This window comes from Tursiops truncatus, chromosome 20 (assembly GCF_011762595.2).
Source record: "Tursiops truncatus isolate mTurTru1 chromosome 20, mTurTru1.mat.Y, whole genome shotgun sequence".
NCBI lineage: Eukaryota > Metazoa > Chordata > Mammalia > Artiodactyla > Delphinidae > Tursiops > Tursiops truncatus.
In genome coordinates this window covers 50,746,478-50,759,709 of record NC_047053.1, presented here as the reverse complement: position 1 = coordinate 50,759,709, position 13,232 = coordinate 50,746,478, and the positions used below count along the sequence as shown (strand labels likewise).

Sequence of the window (13,232 nt, the reverse complement as noted above, 5' to 3'; positions counted from 1 at the left end):
AACGGCCAATAAATATATGTAAAGGTGCTCAACCTCATGAGTCATCAGGAAAATGGAAGTTAATTCTGCACTCCCACCAGAAGGGCTGTGATGAAAAAGATGGAAAATACTAGGTGCTGCGGACTCCAAACACTCCGGATAGGAGTACAATTAGTATCGTTGCTTTGGAAAACTGCTTGGCAGTATCTTCTACAGTATGCTGTGCGCCCCAGCAATGCCAACTGTGGGCGCACTCCTACAAATACGCGTACACGTGCCGAACAAAATACACACAATATTGCGTTCGTTCGGGTAGTGAGTACGTTCGTTGTTCAATAAAGTCCTTCGTGAACATGAACACTGTCTCAGTTTCACTTAAAACCAAACGAGCTTTTTGGCCAACCCAATAGAATGTTCGCGACAGCACGGCGAGGGGTACAAAAGGCCAGCCCCCTGTCCTCGAGATGGGGGGAGTCTGTGGTGCAGGCTGTACTCCAGAGCTTTCCCGAAGGGCCAGGCAGAAGCGAGTCTGTGCCAAGACCACACTGCTGCTTAGTTTTGCTCCCCTGCCCTGTCTGGCTTCCGTTACGCCCCTTCTCCAAAGAGCACTTCTTCAATAAAGAGTTTTCACAACAATCTCCAGTGCAGGTTTGCTTCCAGAGTCTGCCTTAGACCAGGTGGCATCAGAAGTTGCCTACGGAAGTGGGTTCAGCAGGTGGAATTCTGGGGGTGGGTCGCTTACCAGCCGGCTGGCAACGTGGACCCATCAGTGGGGTGACGGCCCCTGGGGTGCTGTAGTAGTGCGACCTGTGGCTGGGGACGCACTGACTGGTTTAACGTCTCTGGTACAGGAGGTGCAGAAGAAATGGTCACGAGAAGGACTGTGGAACTGGGTGGCTGTTGTTAAGAGCCGTCTGCCCAGTGAAAACGGAAAAAGACAGTCTCGGATACAACCACCAGCTACTTGAAGCCAAGTGTGACCGTCAGCCAGCCTAAAGACACTTCCCTCTCTCGGGCTCAGGACCTGACGCTTAGGGGTGGCAGCTCTAAGAAGGCTGAACTCAGCCCAGGCAAGTCTCCTACGTCAAAGTCAGGGCCCTGTTGGAAAGGGTGAACTCTAAGGCCTGAGATGGGGATGTCTGTATCTATTTACTTGAGAACTGTGAACCCCAGATTCTCTGGGCCCGCAAAGTGGAAAATAGAGGAATCCCCCTTGCTTGAAGACCACGGCAGCAGTCTCGAACAAGACAAGCCTCTTACAGGACACCGCTTGCCCTACAAGGGACTGCCCCCATCTTCCTCCTGGCTGCATCGCTCACTCGGGGCCAGCTGGGCCGGCTAAGAGAGGAGGGGTTATTATTCCAAACATCCCAGGGGACCGGGTGGACACACGTGTTGGCAGGAGCTGGAAGGATGTGTGGGTCCTCAGGGTGCTGCTCATGGGTGTGGCCTACAGAGCAGAATAGAGCAGAATGAGGAGGAGCTGCTGACCCGAGGACATCCTCTCATGACTCAAAATTAACACCCTGGCCAAGGCCTGGGTCTCATAGGTGCTGGGGGAGGGGGCCTCTTAGGAGCCTGGAAGAGCAATGGACCACACTAAGTGATTCCAGAACTGGCACAGACGTCTTTGGAAGCAAAGACCAAAAGGTTTGGAGGAGCCGGCACGCTAGAATGGCTTTGGCACATAAAGCAGGGAAACCCATGAGCTGGCCGTACCCTGTGGGAGGGCCCGGGAGATACAGTCTGAGTACCAAAGCCTAGACTCTGCCTCTTATGTTGGTTACCAGCACTGATTCTGCCTCACGGATCAGGGCCCTCTTCGTTATTCCGGCTGCAACCTGAGATCAGACCTCATCAGATCTCATCTGGACAACCGTAATAATAATAATCTCTTAATTGATTTTCTACATTGTCGTCTGAGTGATCTTTCAAAATGTATATTAAATGACTCCCAGTTTATACCCCATGAATGGTTCCCCGTGCCTATGGGATAAATGTCCAAAGTTTGCAGGAAGGCACACAAGGCCCCTTGGTCTAGGCCGGGATGCACAGCCTTATCTCTTGCTGTGTCTCCCCTGCACCCTCTGGACCCTATACTTTAATTTTATTGAATCATCTGTAGTGCAGAGCTGTCACCTTGGTTAGACGCTTCTGTGCCTTTGCTCTTCGGGCCCTCCTCCAACTCGTGCATATGTCCTAGTTATAAAGTAAGTTCCTTCAGGCAGGGATTTCATTTTATCTTTGTATCTCTAGTGTTGAACATGAGCCTGGAGGATGATAGGGGTTCAGTCAAATGAACCCCTATGAAGGAATGACTGAATGAGTCAACCAATCAATGATTTGTGTAATGGGGGGGAGATCAACGCAGTCATGGCCTCATGATTATTGAAGAAAACTATCTTCTCAACTAGGACAGAAAGCAAATTATGATAAGAACGGAGAAGAAACTGTTTCCTTCTCCTTCTCTCCTTTGTTCTCCCAGTGCATAATTTTATAATCCAAATTGATTTTGAAATTCTTACATCGGGAAGGTAATCCACTAGGTCAACAGCTACTAAACACTGTTCTTGTTCCTCATCATCTCCAGCAAAGTTTCTTCTCCAGAGAATTTTTTTTCCTTTCTTTCATAATTTCAGGCTACATTACAACCCCTTTCTATAGCTCTAATCCATAAAACTATACCCTGAAGCCTACACACCAGACACACAGAACCATGATCCCTGTCTTATATCCCTAAGCAATGCAGTAGATCTAATATGCAGTTAAGAAAGGAGCAATTAAAAAAAAAAAAGAAATCTGGGACTTCCCTGGTGGTGCAGTGGTTAAGACTCCGTGCTCCCAATGTAGGGGGCCCAGGTTCGATCCCTGGTCCAGGAACTAGATCCCACATGCATGCCACAGCTAAGAGTTCCCATGTCACAACTAAGACCCAACACAGCCAAAAATAAATAAATTAAATAAATAATTTTTTTAAAAGTATGAATATTTATTCCCTAGTTTAGCTCTTTATAATCTGGGTTTTCTTTTACTCTCAGGTTGTTAAAAGCAGGCCACATCCACACCTAATCTGACGTTTCTAAAGCTGAACCATCGCGGCCTGACACCCAAAGGCTGACGCTCCATCCCTCTCCATGCTTATTCTGATGTTTTTCTCATTTTCCACAAGCCCGTAACCACTCAGCAGACCACACCCTTCTTGCAGTTCATTAAAAAAAAAATTAAAACCATTATTCTATGAATTTCCTTAATTTTCCTACCTCTATATATTCTCCTCTATATATTTTATTTCCTTCCTGTGCTCAGCAGTAATCCCTTCTCTATTTTTAGAAAAAATTTAAATGCTTTTAATTAAAAAGTGAAACCATGTTCACTGGGGAAAATTCAAACAACATAGAAGAATATGAAGGAAGTACCTCCCCTCACTGATGCACCCCCAAGAGTTACCCCATCACAGGTTAAGATGCATTGTGCTCATGTATTTTTATGTACCTGTAAATATCAACATAAATGTACGCATATATTTTTTTTTTTTTCGCATATATTTTTATACACTGTTACTTTTATCAGAAATGAAACCAGGGACTTCCCTGGTGGCGTGGTGGTTAAGATTTCGAGCTCCCAATGCAAGGGGCCCGGGTTCAATCCCTGGTCAGGGAATTAGATCCCACATGCATGCCGCAACTAAGAGTTCACATGCCACAACTAAGGAGCCAGTGAGCCATAACTAAGGAGGCTGCCTGCAGAAACTAAGACCCAATGCAACCAAATAAATAAATAAATATTAAAAAAATAAAATAAAATAAAGAAATGAAACCAGACTCTACATTATATATAGGAACCTGTTTTTTTTTGGTAAACGATGTGGTCATAGATATATTTTCACCTCAGTGGATACAGCTCTGCTTTATTTTTGGCTGAATACCAGTTCATAGTATAGACACACTACAATTTATTTAACAATTCCTGCCTGACGTGTGGAAAACCCACACACATCTGGTGTCAAAAGTGAATCAGGAGGGAATTCCCTGGTGGCCCAGTGGTTAAGAATCTGCCTGCCAATGCAGGGGACACGGGTTTGAAACCTGGTCTGGGAAGATCCCACATGCCGTGGAGCAACTAAGCCCGTGTGCCACAACTACTGAGCCTGTGCTTTAGAGCCCGTGAGCCGCAACTACTAAGCCCGCGTGCCACAACTACTGAAGCCCGTGCTCTGCAACAAGAGAAGCCACCGCAGTGAGAAGCCTGCGTACTGCAACGAAGAGTAGCCCCTGCTCACCACAACTAGAGAAAGCCCGCATGCAGCAACAAAGACCCAACGCAGCCAAAAATAAATAAATAAATAAATAAATAAATAAATAAAAAGTGAACCGGAAAAAAAAAAAGTGAATCAGGGGACTTCCCTGGTGGCACAGTGGTTAAAAACCGCCTGCCAATGTAGGGGACATGGGTTTGAGCCCTGGTCTGGGAAGATCCCACATGCCGTGGAGCAACTAAGCCAGTGCACCACAACTATTGAGCCCACATGCCACAACTACTGAAGCCCGTGCACCTAGAGCCCGTGCTCCACAACAAAAGAACTCGCTGAAAGGAGAAGTCTGTGCACCACAATGAAGAGTAGCCCCCGCTCGCCACAACTAGAGAAAGCCGGAGCATAGCTAACGAAGACCCAACGCAGCCAAAAATAAAATAAATAAAAATTAATTAATTAATTTAAAATATGTGAATCAGCATTGTAGTAGAATACTGAGAGCAGAGGAAACACAGGAGTATGTTCTTCCTTTACATGGACACTCAGAGAAGTGAAATAGCTGGGCCACAGCTGAAAATTTGCGAAATATTGCCAAACTGAATGCCCAAAACAAAAACAGTTGTAGTACAATTATAAAGGAAGGAAGAAGGAAAGAAGATAGCAGACAAAAGACAAAAAATCCAATCTAATACACACACACACACACACACACACACACACACACACACACACTCACTCGGAAAAGAGGCCCACTCCTTCCATGGACTTCACATTGTGCTATGGACTCATGTCCCCCTCCCCCATTCATACGTTGAAGCCCAACTTCCAATGTGACTATATTTGGAGATGGGGCTTTTGGGAGGTAATTAGGGTTAGATAAGGTCATAAGGGTGGGCCCCTCAAGATGGGATTAGTGGCTTTATAAGAACAGAAATAGAGATATCAGTCTCTCTCTTTTTTTCTCTTTTTGGCCACACTGTGCGGCTTGCAGGATCTCAGCTCCCCAACCAGGGATTGAACCCGGGCCACGGTAGTGAAAGCCCGGAATCCTAACCACTAGGCAACCAGGGAACTCCCAGTCTCTTTCTGCCATGTGAGGACACAGTAAGAAGGCAGTCACTGCAAGCCAGGAAGAGGGCCTTCACCAGCAACCCAGTCTTCCAGCACCTCGATCTTGGATTTCTCAGCCTCCAGAACTGTGAGAAGTGAGTATGTGTTGTTTAAGCCACCCAGCCTGTGGTATTTTGTTACGGCAGCCTGGGCAGATGAATACAGGCTCCAGGGCAGTAGATACTGGGGTACTTGTGACCAACCGGTCTGGTTACACTGGGGCCTGGGCACAAACCAACCTGCAGACAAAACCCGTGCAGAGCATCCCATTTAAGTGGTAGCTGCCCCCAGGGGCTCCTCCTCCGAGTCCTCTGACTTAACTTCTCCGCTTCCCTCCACTCACACTGCCCACAACTTTTGAATCTGCACCATCCTTATTTTTTAATGCAGCTATCCTAGTTCAGGTACTTTTCATTCTTAACTAAAACTACGACCTCTTAACTGGTCTCTTTAATCTCCTCCCTTTCTGATCCACTCTACACTGTGAGTTGATTTAAAGAGCTAACTTTCTAAAATGGAAATCAAATCACAAGAGTTGTCATTATTTGAATTCTGAAAATATTCCAGCAAGATGGATACTTTTTTTAAACTTTTTAAAAAAAATTTTTTGGCTGCACCATGTGGCTTGTGGGATCTTAGTTCCCTGACCAGGGAGTGAACCCAGGCCTGCAGCAGTGAGAGCGTGAAGTCCTAACCACTGGACCACCGGGGAATTCCCAAGATGGGTTTTTTGGTTTTGTTTTGTTTTTTTTGCGGTACGCAGGCCTCTCACTGTCGTGGCCTCTCCCGTTGAGGGGCACAGGCTCTGGACGCACAGGCTCAGCGGCCTTGGCTCACGGGCCTAGCCGCTCCGCGGCATGTGGGATCTTCCCGGACCGGGGCACGAACCCGTGTCCCCTGCATCGGCAGGCGGACTCTCAACCACTGCACCATCAGGGAAGCCCCAAGATGGGTATTTTTATAGATGGGGAAACAGAGGCTCAGTGATGGCCAATACCTTAACCTACACCACAAAGCTAGTCAATGGCAAAGCCACTCATGACTACGACCTTCTCTACTGCCATAGAAAAGGATAAGCTTCTCAGTACAATATTCACAGCCCTTGGAACACGGGCCCAGTTTGTCTTTCCAACCTCATCTCCCACCAACATCCCTCACGATCCAGTCCTTACAGACTACTTGCCATTCTGGAAGCCCGACGGGCACTTCGGCATCTTTGTGCTTCCTTGCAGTGCTTGTTAATTCTGCCTTAATGACCTTCCCAGTCTCCACCCAGCAAGTCCTGCTCATCACTGCAGGTTCCAGGACTCCTCTCTCAGAGCCAGTTCCCTGGGCGGAGGGCATCCCCACTCCCCTGCGCTTTCAGATTACTCTGGCCCTGTCTCTCTCGGAGAACTTACCACGACCCATCACAGTCAGGGGCAATCTGCCCACCCCACTCCGCCAGAGCTCCTCGGGGCAGGAGCCAAGTCCTTCTCGCCTTTGCATTCCCCGTTGTGAGCACAATATATGACTCACAGATATTTACTGAATGAATAAACGGCACCATGGCTAACACAAAGCTCTATATGTGTAAAATCCTGCTTCATAAATGGATATATCGCCAAGTTCCTTTAACTAACTTGCTCTCCCTGCCCATATGTGAATAAAAGGGTTCAGGGTATGGCAACTGGATTTAAGCACAACTTTGGGGTACATCTCTATGAGAGGAAGAAGGAAAGCCCACCTCTGTGCGCCTTGGTTCTTAACACCAGCTGTGCAGCCTGGCTGTAGGGAGCGTGAGGAAGAAGTGACAAAACACACAAGAGGTTGTGGAGTATTAGGGGCCCAACGAAAACTCAGCTGCTTCCTCTCAGATGACAGGAGAGATCTGAACTCCGGAGAGTCAAGAGAACACTTGATATCTGACAATCCTAAGGTCACTAAGCCTCCAGATAATTTAGAGTTTTAGCACTAATTTACCTCAACAAACTAAGATCTAATGCAATAAAGGACCAAAAAAATCAGCACCAGCTCTTCTGCCACCTAAGAAAGGGAGGAATGGCCTTGACTCAACTGTGATGTACAAACACAACCACCTTATCTCCTCTATATAGGGACCAGGGCAGAAAGCCCTTCAGAAGCCCTGTTCACTACTTAAGACAGTTGCTTAAAAACCAGTGGGTATTCTCTCCACCCAGAACTATCAGTCACTGCAGAAATAACCAACCTGAAAGCCTAGTGAGTGCAGCGAACATGGCTCCATACCTCTTTGCATCCAGCAGTTGCAACGCATTTTTCAAGCATGACATTCCTATAAAGTCAGAACTGCCTCCACTTTACAAGTGGGTAATTTGAGAGCCTGAGTGATGGACTTGCCAAGGTTGCAAAGAGTTTAAGGTACATAAAACTTCCAATCTTGATTCCAACCTCGCTTCAACCATCCTTCTACATATACACACACTCTGGTTCTTTAAATCTGACCTGAAGACTTGATAATACCTTTGACTTTGATGGATCATCCTAAGTGGGAGATCAGCTCCAGTAAAAACTACAGGCTGAGCGATAACTGAATGGTACTCATCTTAGTCTGATCGTTCAGAAATGACAGGAAAAACAAGACCCAGAAGCCAGGAAGTCTATGGCATTTATAATTTAATCTAATAATGTATTTCAACATATTTTGTCCCCATCTCTCTGGAAAGAGGTGCTGTTCCTGCCTGAAGCTGCTGGATGGCTTTATAAGGCTGTTTGCTTTCCTCTGCAACCTGACGCCCATTTACCGACACCGAGATACATTACTAGAGAGTAGAGGTCAGCTCTGCAGAACTCAAGCGACCAGTCAACCTTCAATCGATGGGCCTTCCCCTAAACAAGCTGACCTGCGGTGACGGCAAACTCCCCAGGTCAGGTCAGCAGGTGGAATTACACACCAGCTATGGACTCTGTCAAGAGGCACACAGGAGAACATGTCATGGCCATGCTGGCTACTTTCGGATGGTTGTCTCTCCATATCTCACAAACCTCACTTGATGATCTACTTAGACAGACTCACAGACAGGACACGCGCAGGGGTCCTGAGTGCACCTCACCTGACCAGCAGGAAAGGGCAGAGGACCCCAGGCTCTGGAGCTGGACTGCTGGGATCAAATCCTGATTTAGTCACTTCCAGGCTTTGCGATCTTTGTTTCAATTCTTTGTGTCTCTTTGTTCTTCATCTGTCAAATCAGGACCCTACTCGTTAGGGTGAGAACACAACGAGAGAACACGTACGGAGAGCTTAGCACAACCGGGCCTGGCAAACAGTAAGTGTTCAATAAATGTTAGCTATTATTATTATCAACTAAGAAAGGGGGAAAGCAAAGGGAAACGTGCTACATTTCTTCTGTTTTCTCTGCTTCTACCTCCCTCTTTGAAGTGACCCTGATTTCCTTCCTTAACATGAAATCATGATGTCTTTTGAGAACATTTGCTCTGTGCAACATGAAGCAGAGTTAATGATTACTTCATAAAAACAACAACAGAACGGCCAGTGTTGATACTCCTTTGGGAGAGCGCCTGCAAGTGAAGGTCAAGTCTGCTCTCCTGTGCTCCTGGAAGAGCTCATTCATTCACAGGCTCACAGAGAAGTGTAAACAAGGCGGTTAAGCTTTGCGAAGGTTCGTTAGCTGGCAGAAACCTCAAAATGAACCTAAAGAAGTGTTCCCTTGTTTTAAAATCATCTTTGGGACTTCTCTGGTGGCGCAGTGGTTAAGAATCCGCCTGCCAATGCAGGCGACACGGGTTCGAGCCCTGGTCCGGGAAGATCCCACATGCCGCAGAGCAGCTAAGCCCGTGCGCCACAACCACTGAGCCTGCGCTCTAGAGCCCCTGAGCCACAACTACTGAAGCCTGCGTGCCTAGAGCCCGAGCTCTGCAACAAGAGAAGCCACCGCAGTGAGACGCCCACATACCACAACGAAGAGCAGCCCCCGCTCACCGCCACGAGAGAAAGACCTCGTGCAGCAACAAAGACCCAAAGCAGCCAAAACTAAATAAATAACATAATCTTTATGGCCTGAAAAGGTGAAAAAACAAAACAACTACACTTTTTTAAAGTACATGAACTATTCTGACACCAGAGGAAAGAAAAAAGGGAGGAAGAAATGGACACAAACGTCAAGTCCATGTGAGAAGAAAGGGCATTTTTCCAGGCATAAGCTGACTCTCAGTGAATGAGGAAGAGTACTTATCTGGCTCCATCAGAAAAAAAAGATCTTTCCACTCTAATGGCTAAGGTAGTAGCAGCAAAATCAGAGAACAGACATTTGGTAAGTGTGAGCTGTCAGAAGTGAATCTGAAGCAGAAAGGACTTGGTATTTTCTAAAGTACTACTGGACTAAGAATTAGAAGGTGTTGAAGAGGGGGACTGTCACCCCAGATAGAAAGGAAGAAAACAATGAAAACCATCACCACCACCAACAACGTTTTTCAATTAAAGCTCCAGATGGAAGATCATCACCAGATTAACCTTCCTAAAAAGCAAACAAACAAACAAACAAAATAATTTCTCCAGGGCACTTATCTGCCTAAAAACCTTCAGTGTTCCCCAGAGCCTACAGGAGAGAGTGGAAAACGTCTGGAGGTAATGGAGTCCCCACCTACCTTTCCAATCTTGTTTCGCCATCAGGAAAGGTCCACTCCCGCCAGACTGGCTTCCTTATTTGTTCCAGGGGAGGAACAAACCATGCTCATTTCAGCTTTGTATCCCCAGCGCCTATCACAGTACCTGGTACACAGTAGTTTCTCAGTAAATGGTTGCCCATTCAACAGAAACGTGAATGCTTTCAGGCCTGTGCTCTGCACCTCACTCCCGGGAAGCCCCTTTCCCACCCGCCTTGTGAAAACCCAGCCATCCTCCAAGGCCTTGTTCTCCACACCGGCACCCCTTGCCACTCCCCTCCCCCACTCCCTATTCCTACAGAACCCCATCCCTTCAGACCCTGGGTGCTACTGAAACATTTCCCGTTCCTATGTTTTGTCTGCCCCACTAAGCTAGGAGTTTCTGGAGAAAGGCAGGATATTTTGAAGCAATGAGAAGCAGTGGAAAGGTTATGGATCTCTGGCTAGGCAGATCTAGTTATGTGACTTTGGGAAAACTTTCTGTAACGCACTTCGAACAGGGCCCAGAACATAGTAGGCACTTCATAAAGGCTATTACCGCTGTTCATCTCTCGGAACCTCAGTTTTCTCGCAACCTCACTTCTCTCGCTTACAAAATGGGACTGATAATAAATCCTCTGTCAGGTGGGTCTTTGTGAAGATTAGAAATAATGCCTGAGAAGTCTCTAGGGCCTTCCTTAGCACACAGCAGCCACTCAATAGCCATATGGAAGCTATGATTACAACGCCTCAGGCTGGGTGCAGAGAAAGTGCTCCCTAAACGTTTATGGAATGAGTTGAATGAATGGAGAGAGAGACAGTCTGATAGCAGGTCAGATATCAAGGGGAGCTTTCTGAGTCATTCATTCAACAGATCTTTATTAAGGGCTTATCGTAATGTCCCAGGCTTTGTCCTGGGTGCTGGGATGCAGCAGTCGGACAGCCCTTGCCCTGTGAAATGTACCTTCTGATGGGGAAGGCAGATGCTAAACAGGAGGAGACAGAGAAATAAAAGCGCTTATATGGTATTAAGTGCTATGAAGAGGAACGAAAAGCAAGGTGAGGGCAAGCTAGGGACTGGGCAAGGGCAGTCCTCAGAGGTGGCATTTAGGCAGAGCTTCAGATCCCTAGGAGAGCTGGGGTTTGTGAGCTGTCCTCGCCCTCAGGCAGACTCTGTACTTTTCCACGGGGCGGCCTCGAGTGCCAGGAGACCCTGATGCCTCAAAGAGGCTGCGGTCTGGCTCCCAGGGCCCCTCTCAACTCAGACCAAGCTACAAACACTGCTGAACCAGCAATTACAAACTTATTTTGACAAGACCATTTGACTTGGGCCACTTAGCCCCGCGTGGATGTAAACGGATTACAATCATACCGCAACTGGTCTGTTCCCCAGAAAGTTCAGATCGCTGTTCTCTCCAAACAGGTAGCCTTCGGGATGAGTTGAATCAAACTTCTCTCCTCCCATAATGAAGTGGCTGGCAAAATAGTTTCCTAGAGGGCGAGAGACAGAAAAATCAAACAGAAACCAGTCAAATTAAGCCAAGCGAAAAAGCTGATGCGGAAAAAAAAAAAAAAAAAGGTTAACCCTTCAACAAACAATTAGAGCAGCTTCTAACCCTAGGAAAATGTTCTTCTCTTGATTGGGGATAATGGCACAAAACAAACAAAATCATAGCAGTGAGAACCCAAGATACCAAATATAAAACAGATCACCGTATTCCTTGTGACATTCTTAATTGAATCTTTACCATGATCTGCCTATGATACCATGAAGCAAAAGACCAGAAGGGCCCACAATGCACATGAACATATAATGTATGAACATATCTATGTTATATGTATGTTAATGAACATATATATGTGTTTTGTTCCTGATTTTTTTCCTTACACTGGAAGCGGTTATTCTTTGCTCTCCACCTCTTCAGGAATCTTAACTGCAGGTACCAGCATGCATACACACATACGTTTCTTTGCCTAGATTTGTCATAAGCCAGCTCATACTACACACAGAAGTCTCAGCACCTACCTACCTATGTGTATACCTCCATAACCCTCTTTGTTTTTCATATTTGTTTCAAAATGATTGTTTAATAGGAAAATACAAATTTAAATAATACTGCCCCAGGCTTTACCTACCAACTACCACATAGATTATGTAGCTTAATTGGACAGGTTTAGTGCTATGAAAGATACAGACACATACACAAACCCTAGTCTCAAATTCATTAGCAGTGCTGATGGCCAAGGTTACAGGGACATCAGTCACACAGGCTCTCTTTGCCCCACCTTGACCAGCCAGGAGGCAGGGATATTTTCAACTCTACACTAACCAGATGCGATCAGCAGTCAGGGTCAGAATCCCCATCTGCCTTATCCAGATAGAAGGAAGAACCGTGCCAGGACCTGATGGCACTAAGTCACCAAGGGAGGCTTAGGTAACACCGCACATTCCATCTGGAAACACTTTCCAAATCTGATGATTAAACGAATGCTTTTCATAGAATGGATAAACAACAAGGTCCTACTACATTGCAAAGGGACTATATTCAATATCCTGTAATAAACCATAGTGGAAAAGAATAGAAAAAGGAGTGTATGTATATGTATAATTGAGTCACTTTGCTGTACAGCAGAAATGAACACTTTGTAAATCAACTATACTTCAATTAAAAAATGCTTTTTTTAAAAAAATAGATCTTTATTGGAGTATAATTGCTTCACAATACTGTTAGTTTCTGTTGCACAACAAAGCGAATCAGCCATATGCACACACGTGTCCCCATATCCCCTCCCTCTTGAGCCTCCCTCCCACCCTCCCTATCCCACCCCCTAGGTCATCGCAAAGCACAGACCAGATCTCCCTGTGCTATGCGGCTGCTTCCCACCAGCCAACTATTTTATATTCAGTAGTGTATATATGTCGATGCCACTCTCACTTCATCCCAGCTTCGCCCTCCCACCCCATGTCCTCAAGTCCATTCTCTATGCCTACCTCTTTATTCCTGCCCTGCAACTAGGTTCATCAGTACCATTTTTTTTTTTTTTAGATTCCATCTATATGCGTTAGCATATGGTATTTTTTTTTTCTCTTTCTGACTTACTTCACTCTGTATGACATACTCTAGGTCCATCCACCTCACTACAAATAACTCAATTTCATTTCTTCTTATGGCTGAGTAATATTCCATTGTATATATGTGCCACATCTTCTTTATCCATTCATCTGTTGATGGACACTTAGGTTGGTTCCATGTCCTGGCTATTGTAAACA

At 46.0% G+C, this 13,232-nt stretch overlaps 1 protein-coding gene across 5 annotated transcripts in view; it reads right to left on the bottom strand.

The window, feature by feature from the left end:
- RNF157 (ring finger protein 157) overlaps window positions 1–13,232 on the bottom strand; it is a 78,116-nt gene that overhangs the window by 43,584 nt on the left and 21,300 nt on the right. For all 5 annotated transcript variants that reach the window (XR_004523741.2, XM_033847178.2, XM_033847176.2 and 2 more), the window contains exon 2: window positions 11,334–11,452. Coding sequence is in view for 4 of the 5 variants with exons in the window: in XM_033847178.2 (XP_033703069.1) it covers window positions 11,334–11,452 (119 nt within the window). In the remaining variant the exon portion in view is untranslated. The remainder of the gene's footprint in view (window positions 1–11,333; window positions 11,453–13,232) is intronic.